At 38.1% G+C, this 21,200-nt stretch overlaps 1 protein-coding gene across 2 annotated transcripts; it reads right to left on the bottom strand.

Annotated features, from left to right (window-relative positions):
• Window positions 1-4,890: 4,890 nt before the first annotated feature.
• LOC5575500 (transmembrane protein 134) lies at window positions 4,891-20,567 on the bottom strand. Of its 2 annotated transcripts, none has more exons than XM_021843436.1 (2): window positions 19,903-20,567; window positions 4,891-7,440 (listed from the first exon to the last, which is right to left on the bottom strand). In XM_021843436.1, the coding sequence occupies exons 1-2, from the start codon at window positions 20,109-20,111 to the stop codon at window positions 7,092-7,094; spliced, it is 558 nt and encodes a 185-aa protein (XP_021699128.1). In that variant the 5' UTR covers window positions 20,112-20,567; the 3' UTR covers window positions 4,891-7,091. The 2 variants fall into 2 exon arrangements, with proteins under 2 accessions (XP_021699128.1, XP_001662016.1); XM_001661966.2 differs by having other exon boundaries at window positions 4,891-7,407; window positions 19,903-20,566.
• Window positions 20,568-21,200: the final 633 nt, after the last annotated feature.

Genomic DNA, 21,200 nt, shown 5'->3' with positions numbered 1-21,200 from the left:
GTAATCTAATCATGATTCTTCATAAGCGTGACAACGCTAAGCGGTGCGCTTTGTTTCAGCTGATTCATAACAGAGATTGAGTTCTGAAAAATAAAGTTTTTTTTTGCTAATCGATCTCTGCAACAATTCTGATTCGCTACACATCATGAGCATCTGTTTATCGTCTGCTGCTACAGCTCTGATTATATCGGGGGAATAACAGTGCATGCTAAAATCCATCTAAACAAGCTCCAAACCTATTGCAACAGGATGTTCGCGGATTGTTTATCATGCCAGTAAAGTAAAATACCTACCCCCAATAGTAAATAAGCGAGCAAAATGAATTTTATCATCGCTCTTTCTTTTGGGCTCTCTTTCGTTGCTGCTGCTTATCAAGCTTGTTACAACATGCGAAACTTAGCCGATCATGGACCGATACAGATGCTATGTTTTTCTTCGCTTGCTTTGATCGTGATTCGAAATCAATTGAGAACGAATTCTGCAATGTCTGATTTGTATCGATCACCCATAATTCAACACGACAAATAGGTAGTGTGGCCTTCAATCAGCAGGTTCTTGGTACAAATCTCGCATGGTACGTAGTGGTGGAAAAGTTCGCAAAACTCAAAACAGTTGCGTAATGAGAAAACTTTGTGTAATGAATCATTATAGCACTGGTTTCAGTTGCGTAATGACAATTGTCGTACTACATACTTCAGTGCAGGAAAGTAGTCCGTTTCATGACAGATTGGCGTGATGAAAAACAGCCTATTACGATGAGAAATTGCGAAAATTATATTTTCAGGGAATCCTCCGAACAGAGATCCGATGTTTTACAAGGTTCAGTAAAACCTGAGAGAAGTATTTTTGGAGATTCGATTGATTATATTTTCATCTTAGTATATTATCTAGGAAGTTTTCTAAAACTTCCTCAAAAGTCCATGAGTTCTTTTGGAAATCCTTATTCGTCAAGTGTAACTTTAGAACTTACACAAGTTTCATTAGAGGTTACTTTAACATATTCTTCGGAAATGCCTAAACAAAATTATCATGATTTATCATTATGATTTCCTTTACATTTCCTTTGAGACAAGCTTGGACAAAATTCAGGAAGAATGCCTGAACAAATGTTTGAAGACTTCCTCGAGAAATATCTAACGAAATTAATGGAGCAATTCCTTAAGGAATCTTAGGAACCCGACTAGAGGCTTGTGACAAAAATATAATAAAATTTTATCAGAATTTTATCATATTATGATATAATTCAAGACGGTGATAAATAAATAAATAAATAAATTTTGTTAGGCTTCGTTGTCCATAGAACATAATAAAACAGAAATATAACATAATGTGTTTTATTTCCCTTTAACCCTCTAATACCCAAATTTTTATTTTCGATTTAAGTATTATTTTTCGTTATCTAAAATCGTTCTAAACACGTTTTGGGCATTTATTTATTTTTATTCGCAATTTTTTAAATTTTGGTTTTTGATTTTTATAATTTTTATTTTTGAACATTCCTAGCTTTTTTCACTTTTTCTTGAAGCCTTTTCTAGTTGTTGATTTTTGGCAATAATAAAAATTTAAATTGTTACGGTATTTTTAAAAATATTAAATTTTTAATTTTTTTTCGGAGCGTATTTTATTTTCCGTGTAACTAACGGAAAAACAAGTTTGAAATGATTTTAATTCCACCAGGCTCTTCTTTTGTGATAGGTTAATTGTGGAAAAATATAAAAGGTACGATTTTTCATATTACACGTTAAATGAAGCCCAGGCATTTGTAGGTTATATTAGAATGCAATTTTTCAAACAATTTCTAAAAATACAAAAAAGTTTCAAAAGTCATAAAAAACGTTTCTTATATGCGTGTTATGAGTCAAGGTATAAGCCAAATATAAAATCATTTTGATTTCCGAGCTACGAAAAAATACACAAAATTCCAAAGTGTTCCCCGTCTAAAGGCGGGGTTGGGTATTAGAGGGTTAAGATATTTTTTTGTTCATTTTTAACAACTTTATAACAAAATAAATAGATAGTTATGCATTTCAATAATAAACAATATTATCGTATATCGAACAGTATTATAATTTTGATACTTTGTATCAAACATTATAACTTGGTTTGATATGTTTTTGATAGAATTAAAAAACATTTTGTTATGTTTATGTTACTATTTATACACTTTTTGTTATAATTTTAGTTATTTTAACAACATCCTGCATCAAGTTTGTAACAACCTATGTTCGAAAAAAACTTATAACATAATAACATATGCTGATATAATTTTGTTATGTACCCTTAGTCGGGAAGAATCTCTGGAGTAATTCTGGAAGGCATCCTTAGGGGAATTTCTAGTTAAAATCTCAATTAAATCCTAAAGGACAATTTTGTAGGAAACCCTAAGAAATCTCTGGAGGCACTTCTGGGGAAGTTTTTTGATTGAATATGTGTAGATACATTAAACGAAAGTCACGGACATGTCGTTATATATTTTTGGAGATTTTGGTCTGATTTTATGAGAAATCAATCTGGTTCGTTTTGTTTTCTTGATTCCTGTTTGGTCCTTTTTCGGTTTCTTTTGGTTCCGGTTTTTCAGGCAAGAGGTCTCCAAATTTCTTGTTTTCAGTATATTCAGTTGCTACTAAGAAGCCTTGGTATCAATAAATTCACTGCCTACGGTATCTTCAATGAAATCGCCTTCCGAAAACATCAGAAACCTTGCACGGTTGCAGAACTTACAGCATACAACTGCACAGACTGTAACTTAACACTAGACAACGGCCAACCATGCTCCAGTGGCACGGCCGCTTCAACATTCCTGACGAAAAATGTCAAAGACTGAAGCGGGAATCGAACCCACACCACATGACACGGCGCGCTTAAATGTCTGACGACACTAGCCGCACGGCCACGAAGCCCACCATCTTGCTTTGGTAATGATCTTCAATATACTCGCAGACCATTTCTCATCTTCTTGGATAGCCTCAGTTCTATTGAGACAATACAGTGAATGAAATCTGTAAAGCGCAATTCTTACAAAAATAAGACAGCAGATGCCTACATTGATAGAAACATCATACAAGATCACCAATATGTAAGTCTCCTCACATTGCACAATAGGGGAATTTACGTATTCTCCGCAGTCTAAGCCGATAACGCGCTTCTTTTGTAATTATCTGGGACATAAATAGGGAAATAAATTAAGTGAGTTCGTACTGTTCACATTCATGCGTTGTCTAATCCTCTATCGATACACAACGACAGAGTATCTAAAAACTTTTTGGACATGTTAACGCTTCAAACTTTTCATGTCTGTGCGACTATTGTCGACAGCCTCATTTTCTTCGGCAGCCCTTCCCATAAGAACTGCGGGTTAATATGTTGTTCCATTATCGGCAACTTGAAATATGCCGCATTTTGAGCTATGATAACGCTGGTGAAATTGTTTGTTCGTTCTCGGTCCAGTGAATAAAATTGTCATCAAAACAGACGATAAACAAGCAACAAAAGTCCCTACTTTTGCGGATAGGGACACAATCAAAAGCAAAATTGTCATGACAATCACAAGGCACAACATTGTTGCAACCTTTTCAACTCACGATTAATCAGTTATTTTAAACACAAAACCAAATTTGTTTTATGGATGCTGTTCAATAATGTGTCAATGTTTTCCAACACGAAGAAAGTTCTCGATAATTACAATGCGAAGCCCAGAAAATCGGTGCGCACGTGGTGATCGATCATTGTCATATTCTGTTCAAGTAATGATAAACTGTTGTTGCGGAATAAAATTGTTGCAACAAGATTAGGAGATGACAATGTCTTTGTTGCTGCGTGTTGGGTGACAATTGATTCACTGGTCTCGGATTTTTTTTTTCAGGGGGAAGCTGACAGACCACCAGCTGCCGGTATGCATTTTTTAAAGATTTTTATTAGAAACTTAACCCAGTATTTGCCCAAAGAATACTTGCGTAACTTTACAAAAGGACCTATATAACGATGTATTAAACATTTATTGATTTTAAGGGTGTGCCTAAGAAATTTTCCATGAAATTAGTTCATTATACCTTCAAAAATTCATCCTGGATTTTTTTAAGAATATCCCTGAAAATTACTCTAGGGTAGAGTTTTCGGTACTAGTGGTACAGAAAATACCGATACTACCAACTATGTTTTGGCACCGGAATTACGGTACCGTAAATTCGCGTGAAATTGATCAGTAGGGTGAAATTGATCACTGGGTCACACGATTTTATTTCTTTGTAATGGAGTACAAATATCAATATAACCTGCAGTGAATGAACGTTGTTTGTCGTAACTATTGTCAAATTGTGTGTTGTGAAGTTTTTTGAGTTCAAAAATGTTTATTTCTATGAAAATAATGTAAAACTTCTAAATCATATACAAGGCAGTACTGACAAATATCCATAAACTTCTAGTATTAAACATGGATTTGAATATGGTATAAACCTGAAAGTTTGTGAGGATGCTCAAGATATATCTCCAAACCAGATTTCATCACTAAAACTCGTACCAATTGGCTCATATGGTTGAAATAATTGAATTTCTGTTATATATAAGGAAATTCCTTTGGAAATTGCATACATTTAGGCGTTTTCCGCATAATTCTTGAAATTTAACTATTCATTATTTCTATAAGTATTAGATTTTTAAGAATTTAGCAAGCATATTCAGATTCAGGGAAGTCAAATTTACTATGTTGAAATGTTTTGAAAACTAACAACAATCGCATTGACAAGTGATCAATTTCATCCCGAAATAAGATCCCCCGATTTTTTATTTTAAAGATAATTCTTAGCACTAATATGACATTTGTTAGAAAATTTCGATACGCGAATCAATGAGACTCACCTTCGTACTTGTTTTCCTGTATTCCGTTGTTTGACATTGTTAACATTCTAGAAAAACCGTGAAAAGTGATCAATTTCACCCGAAATGACGGTACCGAGCTTGATATTAGCTCCGGTATTTTTGATAATCAGTAATATTATTTAAACCTTAAATTTTATCATTTTATGATATTGAATATGATGTCGATAATGCTTTTAACGTTAGTCGAACGAAAACTCTAGCTTTGAAAATTATTTTTCACAAAGAGATCTCATAATGTATTGCACATCCTTACGCCAAACTGGTGACTATATGATTTTGAAATTCATAGCCTTGAGAATTCGAAAAGAAGCTATTAGAAGGGTGGTTTTAGCGATCGGTTTTGAAAAAGAGTAATAGGTGTGTAACTTACAAAAAAATAGTTTGAAATGATCATCTTAACACTTCAGGAACGACGTTGTTGTAATTGCAGAACGCTCATAGAAAAAGTTCGGCTGTCGTACCATCAGTAAAGCAGTTCTGGTGGTGGCAAATCACGTGACAGCCGAAAGGTTAATTGTTCCCATGGATATTATAAGCATTATGAAAAATAGCAAAACTACAGTATTATTGCTCGATTTTCCCGGTACTACCGGTACTGACTGCTGCAGTACAGTAGAACCGGTCTCAGCATGAGGTACCGGAAACGCTACTCAAGAAACTCAACCATGATTTTCTTCAGGAATTATTACAAATATTCTTTCACGCATGTATCAACAAAAACCTGGAGTTCATCCAGTGATTGCTTAATCGATGTCGCTAGGATTTCGCCCAAGATTTCCGTTTTATGAAATTTAAATGAGATTATGCAATAATTTCTCCAGAGATGCTACCACTGATTTCTTAGGATTTTCACCAAAATTGCCGTTCAGTTTGTCCGAAATTTTGACCAAAAATTTTCCACCTACGATTACTTTAGAAACTCCAGCAGAAATTCTTTGAAAAATTTCCCACGAATGACTCCAGGGAGTCGTCAAGAACATTATTATGTTAACACTAGAAAAGTCCCTGAAGAAAATCCAGGTATTATTGCACAATAACATAACCAGAAAATCCTGCAGGGTTTTATCCAGAGATTCGATAAAACCCTGCAGGATTTTCTGGTGGTATCGCTTGAAAAAAAAACATTGAACAGAATCCCTGCAGAAACTTTTAGAAATGATCGGAATAATTTCTTTAGTATTCACTGATGTGAAACCTCAAATAAAATTATGAAGAATCCATGAACCCTTTGCCTTTAAAATTACTCGAGTATTGTTTATAAGAAAAAAAAAACTGTAAACGCCATCGTGGAAGAATATCTAGAAGAGATCCTAATACATTTCCTGGTGTAATCTCTGCAAGAATTTTGAGGCAATTTCCGTTTATGAATGTTATTTAGAGTTCTGTTTCTCAACCTTGATAAATGGCCGGAGAACTAACTAAAAATCGACGTAGAAACTTCTTGAGCAATACTTGAAAGAGTTCCTGGAAATACATTAAAAGAATTTTTACAACAAAAATTGAAGGGGGTATTTTCTCCGAAGGAGTCTTGTAGAAATGTGAAGATCTGCTTAAGTAATTACTGGAAAAACTGTGGAAACTGGAATTGGTGGAAACAATTTTGAAGGCAATTCTGGAAAGGCATTTTGGAAAATAATGATTTTTTTTTGGGACTAGCAATAAAATAGATATCAAGTATCTAAAAAGAACCCTGCTGCCAGACCTGGCGTATATGACAATATAAGAAGACAAACTCTCTCGCAAAGGAAGATCTATTACCTGGTTCAAAGATCTTTTCCGTTCATTCGGAAGATGTAACAAGGTAACGACTATTCAATCGAGCAATAATGAACACTTCTTCATTTTTTCATCGCCTAGTTTTAATCAAAACAATAGAATTCATTTAAAAGTGGTCAAAAAATCGCCAATTCGATTTAGTTTTATTTAGTTGGGGTGGTTATAAAAATATCCCATATATTTAGTTATAAAAGTGACTATACAAAGGACAGTGTATATAGCAGCGTAACTCTAACAGTGTATTAAAACAGTAAAGAAATAAAAGGTACCTAAATAACTTATAATTTAATCACATCTCGTCTAGTCGAGTTACCTACCGTCGAACTATCTAGTGTTCTTTCAAGCCCTTCTACGGATCCTTCTCCCCAGGGAAGGATTCATGAGCAAACTTGTCTATTTCGTATAATTTCGAGCACATTTCCTAGCCATTAGAATTGATCTTACGTGAACAAAGGCAAATGGTAGAAGTCGAATCCCCGGTAGCCCCGGGCAGCCAACCAGATGTACACCACGTGGTATGCTCCGGGCACAAAACAGATGAATCCCGCTACGAAGAAGACTGCTGCCTGGGATCCGTTGTGTGGTTCGGCGATGGCGTACGCCCCCATGGCTATCAGGCCGGTTCCGATGACTAGTAGGGTGGCTGCGGCCAGGACGGTTCGCCAATTTTCCCGAACCTTCGGGTGGCGCCAGCAGTAGGTGTAGGTGTCGTTGGACGACAGGTTGCCGTATTCCTGTATCAGCGAGTCACTGTCCCTGGAGGTGGTATCATCGGTGTACTTTAGCGTCCTGAGCAGTTCGGGAAGGATTGTTAAGCAATAGACCCAAGCACCAGCACCAGTAGAGGGGAAGCGATAGCAGGTTAGGAAGAGAACAGATGAGAAAAACAGGTTCAGCAATCACCAACTGATTGTGAAAATTGTTTGATAAATCCAATACTTGATGGTTATGTTAATGGGCTTGAAGGTAAATACGGGTAAGTCATGATAAACAAATGTAACATATTGAAGGTCGTCGATAAATTAGGTCACGAATGTAGGGCGATGGGCGTTTGGAGAACACAATTTTTAAGCCTTCGTACTAAAATTGTGAATAGCGGGGCCCCGACAGACCGTTATTATGTAAAAAAAATGTCCATCAAATCTGATAGCAGGCCTCGATTCCTGAGGTCATTCTGCACAACTGGACCAATTTTCAAAAAAATCCCTAGGAGGAATCTCGAGAAATCTTGATTTGAAGTTTTCGACCTAAAAAATCAATATAATCCATACTAAAATTTTGCAATAGCACTGAAAAAAACTACCAAAACGCTCAAAAAGTTGGCCAAATTGTTCTAAATTAGTATATAACTGTTACCATTGGTATAATTAGAAATACTTATAACTGACTTAACATACTAGAGGGACTTAAGTATGTTTTTACATGGCTTAAACTAGTAAGCTTAGTCCTATACAATGAAATCTAAGGAACAAATTTCAATATACAATTGATGTTGAGCATGAGCATAAGCATAATTGATGTTACGTTCGATAAACGTGAAATATGCAATGCTTAATATTACTAAACAAAAGCTTAATTTTCGACCTTCCCACTAAGTGACCAGCCCACCAAGGTCTGCCGTTTTTATTTTGCTTAAAAAAATTTCCTCTTTTGTATATCTTGTACTACTCTTGATGTTTACATCTAGTTTTCCAGCGAGTATTGCCCTTTTTACGTAAAAATATCATGTTCAACATTCTCAGCCACAACAGGATTATAACTTCACGGAAAACATGATTATATATAACACGAGTGTTCGAAGATTAACAGTCTTTAACAACAAATCCCCAATAAGATCTACTTAAGTATCAACATCTTTAGGAAATCCACTCTCTATACCTGCAATCATTTACTCCGTTTTATCTTTATTTTTTGATTCATCGTCAATCTGTTTATTGTTTTCTAGGTCGCGTTCGATTCATTAACAAAAATCTAGCTTTTGCAGGTAATATCAAAGACTTAAAAATAAGACTTACAGCTGATCCAACTGACAAATAAAATCAAGTGAAGACGAGGAGCCTATTAGTTTTGTAAAATTACATGGAATGAAAAAAAATGAGTTTCCGAATTTACTGTTCAATATTGTGTTTTGTCGCATATACTCCTTGATTTTGCAGACGATTACATTGTAGGAGTCGATCGCAGAGCAGTAAAGCAGGGATTCACTATTTTAAAGATGGACAACTAGGATAAGCTTGTAATGCCATTTACTCTACGCAAACGTATATGGTTGCATATAGAGAAAAAAAGCAGGTTCAGATATGTTGGTGCTGAGGTAATGCTTGAGATGTAGATGAATTTGTTAAAGAGCCATATAATACTTGTGACGTATGATAATAATGTTTCCCATGTAGTAAGAACACGTTTTCTGAATGCGAATATCTCCTTTTACGGATTACGTAACCAGCTTAGGGACCCGCAACTTGCAAAGGGAAACGACATGTCTACTAGAGTGGTTCAAAAAATCGTTTTTGCTCCACACCACTCATTCGATTCTAGATCAAATTCTAAGTGTCCTCCCAAAATTTGAGCTCTTTCGGATGAAAACTGAGACTGCACAAGCCATTTAAAGTTTATATGGGAATTACTATGGGAAAAGCAAGCAATTCATTCAATCGGTCATAGTGTTTGCCCATGTGCTCTTGGGGATTAGAACTACGTTGATACTGTGAGATACATTCATCTGCTACAACTTTGCCGAAGACCGTTTCAAAATCGGACGCCTCAGTAATTAGTTATTGATTGAAATCCAGTCACAAATTCTTCAGCAGTGCTCATTTAACTTCTGAACAGGCAACATTGCTGCACCTGGCGCGAAAAATAGCACGCACAAACCATGGCTACTATGTTTTACTGCATATAACCAGTGATGCCTGCAGAACAGTCCAATAATTATTGCCAAAGCTTTACAATTCATTCAAAAATCAATAACTAATTACTGGGGCGTCCGATTTGAAAACGGTCTTCGGAAAAGTTGTAGCAGATGAATGTATCTCACAGTATCAACGTAGTTCTAATCCCCAAGAGTACATGGGCAAACACTATGACCGATTGAATGAATTGCTTGCTTTTCCCATAGTAATTCCCATATAAACTTTAAATGGCTTGTGCAGTCTCAGTTTTCATCCAATTGAGCTCAAATTTTGAGGGACTCAGAATTTGATCTAGAATCGAATGAGCGGTGTGGAGCAAAAACGGTTTTTTGGACCACTCTAATGTCTACACTAGACTGGCCCAGCTCAGTATGGGAGAAAAATAAAGTTGTATGATTCCACGGGGCACCCCGTTGGGGTTAGACGAAGCCTTTCTGAAAAATTCAGCTCATTTGGTCGTTCCATGAGCTGGCGCATTTGAAATGAAGTTAATATGGGATTTTCAGCTCAAACATATGAGCAACAGCACATCATCTACTGTTTGGTTCAGGAAAATTGATGATCGCGTTCAATTGGACCCAGAATGTCAAAAACACTACTTGATGTAATAGCGAAGAATATTGTAGAAGATTGTACCATGATCAAAATTAATAAAGTTGGTGTTTAACCATCTGCAGTATATCATGCAATACTGCTTGTATTTCTTCAACATAGCTTGGAGGTAGCCACTAAGCGCATCATAGGGACCTATGACCGTGGGCGAGCTGAGGCACATGTCGCATGCATATAAGTTGTACGGGAGTGCTGATCTAAGCCTAACTTTCAACAACTGAAAGAGTAATTAAAATTAGATTAAATCCAGATACAACCTTTTGCAATTATGTTCATTAGGGTATCAACTAGTGTATTTGTCATTCTGGGCTTATTTGAACGCGAACAATTAGTATACGGAACGAAACAGTGACATAGGATCAATTTTCAATATATTTGAGACGAATATCCCATACAAACTTCAAATCGAATGCGCCAGCTGGTGAAGCAACCAATTGAGTTGAAATTTTGAGAGAGCGTTTTTCTTTCCCTAAGGCTCACATCTAGGGGGTGCCCCGTTGAGTTTTACAACTTTTTTGTTTAAGGGCCAGTCTAGTCTACACTGTTGCTTGATAAAGGCTTATCTGACTTCATAGATCCATTATTTCGTTAACAACTTCGCCAAAACTCTTCGCGATCCTTTATCGTACAACACTGAAAAGTGCTTCGAAAACTAAATCAGTTTTTAATAATAATGCAAAGAGAGCAACGATGAATGCAAGCATGCCTAAATGAAACATCATTGTCAATTTGCCCTGTATAAAATGCTTATTCTTGGCTCTCTAAGCATATTTATTTGAGAACAGGAGCGAAAACTATTGAGCAAATAAAATAGGCAAACTTCAGTGAGCTGGTCATTTAGTGCGAATTCCGGAAGAAAAAGTTGCAGGTCAGTGGTCCCGTGGAAGACAGCCGCGTATGTTCATTCTGATATTGACGTGAGCGTACCAGAGCAACCAAATCATTCCAGATTTGAAACAAACGGTTTATACTAGCCCCGAGCAAAGTTCAGTAACAAAAAGATAACAAGTTAAGTTATTCGGATAACTTAGTTTGTTTTCATTTTGGTTGAATGAGCAGCCAACATAACGAATGCACAATGGTCCAGATAGCAAGTTTAGGCGGACATGAACTTTTCGACGTCATTTTGTGGTTTTAGAGTATAGGTTGCTTCTCAGAAGTGTCTCGAAATTAGTTGTACTACAATTCGTACGAAAGGGATTTTTTTTCTACATTAATCGCAATAGTGTCCTATACGCCAACTTTTTTATGTTAATAGATAGCAAGTTGATATGTTCAGCAAAGTTGTAGCATATTCTAATACAAAAATCTTTGTAGAACAAACTTTTTCTCTATCTCTTATACTTTCTGAGATAATTGACTTTTTATATGAATAAAAAATGAAGAAAATCATTTTTTCACTCATAAGTTATTTATTTACAAACTTTAGCAGCCTACTATGTTCTACAAAGTTTTTGGTACTATTATATTCTACAACTTAGGTGAATATACCACAGTTGTATTTTTTCTTGTTTTCTTATTGTCTTCTTCTTCTTCTTCCTGACGTTATGTCCCAAAGAAGATTTGAATTTAAAATCATGCCATATTAAAAGTCATAAATGGTAATATGTTGCAAGAGTTGAGAGGCATTCAATTTATTTATCTTGAGTCTTTGATTTATGTATAGCAGTAACTATTACAGTAGTTAAAGTCGTATTGAGATCAGTCATAGTAACCATGTTAAAAAAATACAATTGCGATTGCTACTCACATCAGATCCAGTGATCTCACTGACAAATCGTCAAATCGCACAGAAGCATTCGGAATTGCACGAAGAAGCGCAAGAATTATTGAAAAAGTTTTGAAAATTATGCTTTTTAATAAATATAGTACACTCTACAAAATCTAAACAGGTGTTGATTATTTCATGCTGAATCGCGGCGGCCATGACTTTTGTGTGTTTTATAGAAGAGATGACTAATTACTGTGTTTTAATTGCAAATCACCCGTCATTGAAAATAGTCTTAAAAATATATATAAACATAATATATTCACCAAATTTCACTCAAATACTCTTTAAGGGGTGTAGAGCCACGGTGTGACAGGTAAGTTCATTTTCAAGTGCATCTTTGCGAGTTATTTGGCCTGTAATACGGCATGATTTTAAATTATTATCTCCTACAATAAGAAAACCAGAAGAAACACAACTGTGGTATATTCACCAAAGTTGTAGAATATAATAGTACCAAAAACTTTGTAGAACATAGTAGGCTGCTAAAATTTGTAAATAAATTACTTATGAGTGAAAAAATGATTTTCTTATTTTTTTTATATAAAAAGTCAATTTTCTCAGAAAGTATAAGAGATAGAGAAAAAGTTTGTTCTACAAAGATTTTTGTATTAAAATACGCTACAACTTTGCTGAATATACCAACTTGCTATCTATTAACATAAAAAAGTTGGCGTATAGGACACTATTGCGATTAGAGCAGGAACAAAAATCCCTTTCGTATGAATTATAGTACAACCAATTTCGAGACACTTTTGGGAAGCAACCTATACTCTAAAACCACAAAATGACGTCGAAAAGTTCATGTCCGCGTAAACTTGCTATCTGGACCACTGTGGAATGTGATAACAAAAGTTTATACTAAGGATATCATATAAATATCTCAGTAGAAACAGATTAATAACAAGTTGATGAATAACATCCAATTTTCCCCATTGATAACTCAGTATGATATCAATTAGTTAAGGTTCGAATTATGATAACAAACATTTGACGTCGTTCACCCGTCGATGGCATCCTCGATCTGAAAGCTCAAAATTGGTTGATAACAATAATCTTTTTTTCGACAAAAAAAAAACAAAATGAATTCATGATGTACATCTGGTTATCACTACGTTATGCGATTGTAATTCAACTTTGCTCGGGGTTCTAATCGATCATAAAAGTATTCACATGGCTTATCTTCTAACTATTATTGTGCTACATTTATTCCTATAATTTTTTTTTTCGAAATCACAATTTTGTTAATTGTTAATTTATTTGTTTTACTTTTCAATCGGTTCAACATAGAAAACAACAATCAATTAAATTAAATACCGTTTTAATCAGTAAACTATAAAAAACAACATACTTAAGCCACTCCGGTAAGTTAAGTCAGTTGTAAATATTTCAAATTATAACAATGGTAACCATTTGATACTAGTTGAGAACAGTTTGGCCAACTTTTTAAGCGTTTTTGTAGGTTTTGTCAGTGCTATTGCAAAATTTTAGTATGGATTGTATTGAAATTTTAAGTCAAAAGCTTCAAATCAAGATTTCTTGAGATTCCTCCTAGGGATTTTTTAAAAGTTGGTCCAGAAGTGCAGAATAACCCCAGGAATCGATCTCTGTGCTCAGATTTTATGGACAATTTTTTTACATAATAACGGTCTGTCGGGTCACCGTAAGGGGGGATTTAAAATGGCCAACTTATGCGTGACATTGTTTATGAATGTTTCATGTTGACCAAATTGGTTATAAGTATATTCATTGACAGTCATTGTGCATACCTTATTAAATTAAATTACTATTGAACTTGAGTGAACCTAAAATTTTCATTCGCAGAGTATGAGTATAGTCTAGCCCCACTTTTCTTAACAGGGCGACCCCCAACCATGTGAAAAGTTCGATGAAACGAGCACTTTACCGTGAGGCGTTTTTTCGTGGGAAACAGTGGTCTAGCCTTTCAGAAAACTTTTGGTTCAAATTACTCTATCGATGAAAAAATAACGAAGATATGTTATGAATTAGATTGCTAGCAGCTCCCTATCAGGATGGTTTAAAGGAAATTTAAAAGTTTGTTTGCTTTTTTAAAGCTCATGCACCAATTGCCATTGCAGAGCTATTTTTTTCATGATTTCGAGTTTACAGTAGTATTGCGTTCGTTGGACTACATTCTTTACATTGGTAGTTTACTTTTACCCTCAACTGCTAATACTAGTAAAACTAGGAACAAGTTTTCGTCTCAAGCACCAAAGTACTTTATTTAATTGTTAATTTTAAGGAAACTGGAGAAGCTTGAGAAGCCGTTTTCAATACTTATTCAATACGATTTATAGCAAAACGGCCTAAAAGACTCTAATGCAATTGAAGGAGGCCGTCTACTAAGGGTACACCCACCTCAGGTGAAACAGTCTCTAAGCGGTTTATTGCCAAAAAAAGAACTTTTACAAATCAAGACACTTTTTTTTCGGTGGTTTAGGAACTATTCAAGTGCCTTGACCTGACAGCCATGGGCGTAGCCAGGTTTTCCATCAGAGGGGTGCGAGTGAATTCAAAAACATATTCACAAATTTCTTACAAAACGATCATTATACACAACATTTTTACCCTTTTTGCATGAAACATTAAACTTTGAAGATTTACCACATCCTATCCCTTTCACAGTTAGCAAAGTGGAGTTCGAAACGTGTCTTGGTTCAATTTTTTGTCTGAGTAATTGGTCCATTAACGCATTAAAATATTACGGAATGGAAATTGCCTGAAGATTCTATTGGTAAAAGTCCCTTCAGAAGTTACCAGTGCCCATCTAATCTAAGTGCATATCTAACTGCCACCAAGGAGCTTAAACTTCCACATATGTGAATGCGGAGATGATAAAAACTGCACGACCTGTTAAAACAGTACTTCACCGTTGAAAGCGTTGGAGTTTCAGCAGATTAAGGACCAGAATCTGAAGAGAAGCGTGCCAGATCAATTCTCGAGCGAACCAGAAGAAGTCGGAGAAAGATTTGAGACGGGGATCTTATGGCGGCACGAACATGTGGAGTTCCCTGATAGCTACCCAATGGCAGTTCGACGGCTACAGTGCTTCGAGCGACGTCTGAAGGAGTACCCAAAAACCGAAGAAAGTGTTCGACGTGAATACCGCCGTGTGGAGTGACATTGGGCCTAGGAGGTGACTTTCTTGAAGCTTGATATATTGTTAACATTATTCTGACATTACCTTGCTGTGAAAAGGGTGGTAAATGACTGGATTGCGCGTACCTGCAGGTATAAAATAGACCCCCTTTGTGGTCCTTGGCCTCTTGTCCAGTAACTCCCCGCGTGGTACGGGTACGAGGAACCATAGGAAAGATCAGGTAGCCAACTCCGGTATGATCTTGGTCATATGCTGACAGAGAAAGGGGGCTCCCCTCTTTTGAGCGTGTAGCTCATCCGACTGTCTGTTCTCCATGTTAGGGGCGGCTCAAAACAGCATACATATGTACTCCATGTTAGGAGCGGCTGATCATTGTCCAAGTGCCAGCGTGGGACTCTAAACAGTGCTGTGCACGATGGTCCTCCGGCGAAACAGGGGTTGGTGCAGGCCTTACAAGCCAGCCTAAAAATCGTCAGTACAGCAAGCATACAATGTAAATTCGTACCGGAACAATCGGCAAAGACCCAGGCATCGAAAACGTACTAACGATTGGTAACTCGGACGGATCATGGAACTGCAAGTCTCTAAATTTCTTGGGAGGTACCCGCATTCTTTCCAAATTATTGAGGGTCCGCTAGTTCAACATCGTAGCGCTGCAGGAGGTTTGCTGAAAACGGTTGACGTTACATACGTATAGGAATAGACACGAGCTGGGCACAGATTTTATCGTGATGGGCGAAATGCAGATGCGCGTGATTGGGTGGTGGCCAATCGACAACAAAATCTGCAAGTTGAGGATCAAAGGCCGTTTCTTCAATATCAGCATAATCAACGTGCACAGCCTTCACCTAGCAAGTGACAATGACCATAAGGACGCTTTCTACGCGGCAACTGGAACGTGACGAATTCTGCTGTCCAGTCGTATTCAGCTGCCTAACCCATGATCGTTATCGGAGGTCTCAACGCTCAGGTTGGCCAGGAGGAGGAATTCAGACCGATTATAGGGAAGTTCAGGGCTCACCAGCTTACGAACGAAAATGCCCTTAGACTGATTGATTTCGCCGCTTCCAAGAACATAGCCATACGTAGTACCTATTTCCAGCACAGTCTCCTGTATCGGTACACTGGAGATCACCCCGACAGACTGAATCGCAAATCGACCACGTTTTGATTGATGGAAGACTTCTCGGACATTATCGACGTCAGAACCTATCGCGGCGCAAGCATTGATTCGGACCACTACCTTGTGATGGTTAAAGTGCGCCAAAGACTTTCCGTAGTGAACAACATTCGGCACCGACGCCCGCCACGGTACGATCTCGAGCAACTCAAGCAACCCGAAGTCGCAACTGATTACGCACAAAGTCTTGAAGCAGCGTTGCCGGATGAGGGAGAGCTCTCTTGAGGACTGCAGGAGTATTGTCAAAGCAGCCATTAACAACGCTGCGGAAGGTACTATTGGGTTCGTGGAAGGAAATCGATGGAATCGTTGGTTCCACCAGGAGTGTCAGACGGTTTTGGACGAAAAGAATGCATCGCGGGCGATTATGATAAAGCAAGGCACTCGTCAAAACGTGGAACGATAGAAACAGAAGCGAAGACAGCAAACTTACCTATTCCGGGATAAAAAAGCGCAGCTTGGAAGAGTTGGGGTGCGAAGAAATGAAGCAGCTGTACCGTTCTCAAGGAACGCGTAAGTTCTACAAGAAACTTAATGTATCCCGCAAAGGCTTTGTGCCGCGAGCCGAAATGTGTCGGGATAAGGATGGAGGTATCTTGGACGGACGAACATGAGGTGATTGAAAGGTGGGAGTAGCACTACGATGAACACCTGAATGGCGCAGAGGAGGAAGATTAAGGCAGCAGGAGAAATGGCTTCATCAGTACGGCGGATGAGGGAGATGTGCCAACTCCCACAATATGTGAAGTTAAGGATGCTATGAAACAACTCAGGATACAGAACAGCTACCGGAGGAGTGGAAGGACGCAGTAATATATCCAATATACATAAAGGGTGACAAGCTAGAATGTGAGAACTATCGAGCGATCACCATTCTTAACGCAGCCTATAAAGTGATTTCCCAGAACATCTACCGCCGTTTATCGCCGCTAGCAAGCAGATTTGTGGAAGTCGACGATTATCTCAACAGTTTTGACGGTAAAGACGAAGCATGCCGTGTGGCGGAAGAGGTGAAGACAATCCATTCATGAGGCGATTCAACCATCCGAAACTGGTTATCCAATTCTTCTATGGTTCTGCGACGGATCGAGGCAACAAGTGATTGCCGTCAGATGGCGGTTGGTGTCAACAAAACCAGTCAAACGGAGAGTTCTTGGCATGCTGTGAGACTCCAGGTCAAATGTTTTCGTTTAAGCAGCCGCATTGGATTTGTCGACAACACTCACACCAAGAGTAACATTCTTCGCTGCGTCATGAGTCAGCACGGGCCAGTGGGATTACTCTCCTATTATCTTATCTAGAGTCGCGTTATAATCCAGAACATCTAGACAACGAAGGCCGCCTGGGATGATACTGTTGGAGACAAAATGAAATCAAGCTGAGGTTTATCTCAACCGATTCCAAGACGGTTCTCACATGGAACAATTCCGATCATCCTCGCTACCGCCAGTTCGTGGCCTGCAGAAATGGAGAAATTTTGTCCAAAACTAGTGCCGAAGAGTGGATGCGAATCCCTACGAAACAAAATATCGCAGACGAAGCTACAAAGTGGGGAAGAGGTCCAAGTATCGATCCGGAAAGTCGCTGGTTTACTGAGCAAATTCTGGCCGGATCAAATCACAAATTTTGAAACGCCGGAAGCGCAGAAGCCTTGCCTAGTGTAGCACATACAGCCGCAAAATTTGTTGGTCGATTGGAGCCGCTTTTCAAAATTCGAGAGACTCTGGCATGTCATTGCCTGGCACCGAATATTGGCCACCTTACTCGAGAGGAGCTGAACAAAGCTCAGAACAGCCTGTGGCGTTTGGCTCAAGAGAACGCATTTCCCGATGAAGTGACTATGTTGAAGAAAACAGTCGATGACAATCGGTGAGTGCAACTGATGAAGACGAGCCGCAACTACAAATTATCGCCATGTATGGATGAACACGGTGTGATACGGATGAACTCTCGACTTGGTGCAGCTAAATACCACGCGTTCGACGCAGTTCGACGTTCCAGATCCCAAAAAACATCCATCAACGAACCTTTTGTTGGACTGGTATCACAAAACCTATCTTCATGGAAACAACGAAAACATCTTCAATGATGTGAGGCATCGATTTCAAGTTCCATAATTGCGAACACAGATGCGGAAAGGTGCGAAGTTCTGTATGCATTGCAAAGATTGAGCCCTTTCGTTAGACCATTTTCGTACGTTGGTTTGAACTGGTACCGCTGGATAAAGGAGTACTTGCCAACTATTTCTGGCCGCCCGAAGTGGTTTGAAGACCCAAGAGATTTGAAGGAGGGCGAGTCTATAATTGTGTTGGATGAATCTACCAGAAATGGATGATTACCTGAACGAGTATTGTCGGTGGTAAAAGGATGTGATGGACGAGTTAGGCAGGCCTACGTCAAGACTCCAACGAAAGTTCTACGGAGACCCACTTCGAAGATTGCGATCTTGGAGATCCAGGATAAGAGTTCGCGACAGGTTTGGACAAATGGAGACCATTGACCAGCATTACGGGTCGGGGGATGTTGGGGCACTACGACACTGTCCGATGAAGTCGGGTAACTTTAGAGACCCTGCGTTTACTACTTGAAAGTAGTTGAGTCGAAATGTGGTGACAACTTGTTTTTTTTTTTTCTTTTTTATCTTTATTAACGAGATTTTTAGCCCTGGGCTAGTTCATCTCGGGACCAACGGCTTTACTTCCCTTCCGAAGGAAGTCGTCACTATAACTTCTTACGTCATAAGTGACTATGTCGGGGATGGGATTCGATCCCAGGTCCACGGCGTGAGAGGCGTGAGTTCTAACCACTACAGCAGGCCCGTCCCCTACAACTTGATTGTCAAAATCCTCAAACCATTATTCGTAAGTCACGAATAAGGCAGAGTTAAAATGAATCTAAAATTATAATTGTTGGTTGGTAGGAGAAATAGTTGTTAGACCAAAATTGTATCTACTTACAATGTAAGATGATGAATTATTCCTAATAATGTTTCAAAAAAATATGAATAACAGCTTTTGAGCTCAGTCTAACCCCTAAAAAATCGTGCTGCAAAAACGAGATCCGAAACTACCCCCAACAGATCCTATCGTTAAAAAAAAACTTAAAACCTAATTTTTTATGTTTGCAAGGATAGAATATCTTGAGCTAAATCAAAGTTACTGAAGTTTAAATAAGACCGTGTAAAGAAATTTTTTTATGTTCATTCAAGATTGGTCATAATATGGTTTCAAGTATGCGTGGGCCAGTCACTTTTCAAATAATATAATTCTTAAAAATCTATTGTTAAAATGTAATACATATGGTTATCCGTAACACCCAAAAAGTTTATATTTACATTCTTCCAAAGTCCTCCCAAATCATTATAAGATTCTTAGGCTGTTGTGAATTATAACAAAATTTGTAATTTATTTTTAATTAGAAAAACGCAGAAAATTTAGATTAGAAACACATCCATCCCATTTTTTGTAAGAATATTCTACTATTTTTGTAAGTTGTTTTAAGGATATCAATCAACTTCCTACAGGCTTATAGAATTTGTTAATTGGGCAATGGTTTATAACTTTATGGAGGCTCACTATCTACATATTACTCGCGAAATGGAAGCTTAAATACCACAACCAAAAACATTTCTATTAAAATACAAAAATAATTCTCCTACCTTTGGTCGTGGTGCACCCGGATGGACACATCGTCCGGAGATCTGGCCTTGGCCCGCATAGGCGTCGATATCACAGTCGATCCGTACACTTTGATGACCTCGTCCGTTTCCTCCTCGAAGGCATCGTGAATCGAGAAACGCTTACTAGGCTCCGGTCGGCCACTCCCGGCACTACCGGGACCTCGAAATCCTCCGGCAGAGTTGCTCATCGTGAACCTTTAGAACCCTATTGTGTGAACGTAGCCGAACAAAAACGTTGCAGCAACACCCTGGTTTTCCACAAACAATCGGGACGGAATTACGCCGTTTGTTTCAAAATAAGTTACGATTGTCCCGATTGTGAAAAAAATCCCACAAAACTACATCAAACCACAGACATGTTGATTTTTTTCCTCTTCCCTTTTTGTGGATTGAGTTGGTTGAGTACAAGTTGAGCACTTTTCCACAAGTAGTTTTTCCTGCTGATTCAGCACACGAACAAGATTTCCACTAGTTTAACTACAACGGTGAAAATTACCGTATCCGAGTTGACGCACGATTTCTTCAATTTTCGACGGTAGTTGGCTAAATTTTCACTTTTCGGTCCATAATAAATCAAAAATAGTGTTGTTTTTGTTCGTTTCTCTCCAACTTTAACGCGTTTGACAGCTTACCGAAGAAAAAAAATGAGTTCAGTGGATTCATCGATTGTTGATGTTTTCAAATCTCGATCGATGAATCATGCAGGGTTTCATTCAAGGGGTCGCCCGATAGGAAAATTTCAAGGTGGTTATATGAGCCAATCAGGGTGGGTGTACGGCTGTCAACTACAAACAAAGCTCGCCTAACAATCATCTCTCAGGCGGGTCGGCATAAACAGCACAGGTCGAAAACGCGAGCCATGCCAGGCAGCAAATGCTGATGCATTTCAAAACTCAAACAGCGGGATGCCTAGCAGCGTTGTGAGCCAAACGAACACACCCACAAAACATGAACGGTAGGCGCACCTCGTTGCGTATATCCCCCCTGGAGCCAATGCGATTCTTTTGAAAAACAAGCGTGTGCTAGAATAAGGGCGTAAGTCGCATGATCGATTTCTCCTCATCGATCCTCTCTTTTAATAATAAAGGTGACAAGACGCAAGTTTGTCAGCATATTTTCACCTCAATAGGAAAGATTGCATTGCTACCTAGCGTCCTGAAATGAAAAAAATGCTAACAAATCCGCATTTTGTCACCTTCATTCACAAAAGAGAGTATCGATGAAGAGAAATCAATCATGCGACTTACGCCCTTATTCTAGCACACGCTTGAAATGTT

This window comes from Aedes aegypti, chromosome 2, assembly GCF_002204515.2.
Source record: "Aedes aegypti strain LVP_AGWG chromosome 2, AaegL5.0 Primary Assembly, whole genome shotgun sequence".
In the NCBI taxonomy this organism is placed as follows: Eukaryota; Metazoa; Arthropoda; class Insecta; order Diptera; family Culicidae; genus Aedes; species Aedes aegypti.
This window is presented reverse-complemented; position numbering and strand designations above follow the sequence as displayed.

What these genes read in the sequence shown, in the direction of transcription:
- LOC5575500 (XM_021843436.1), bottom strand. Translation starts at nt 20,111, where the DNA reads ATGAGCAACTCTGCCGGAGGATTTCGAGGTCCCGGTAGTGCCGGGAGT. An exon ending in CGGGTGCACCACGACCAAAG is followed by an intron (nt 7,441 to 19,902) that starts GTAGGAGAATTA and finishes CGAACTGCTCAG; the next exon opens with GACGCTAAAGTACACCGATG.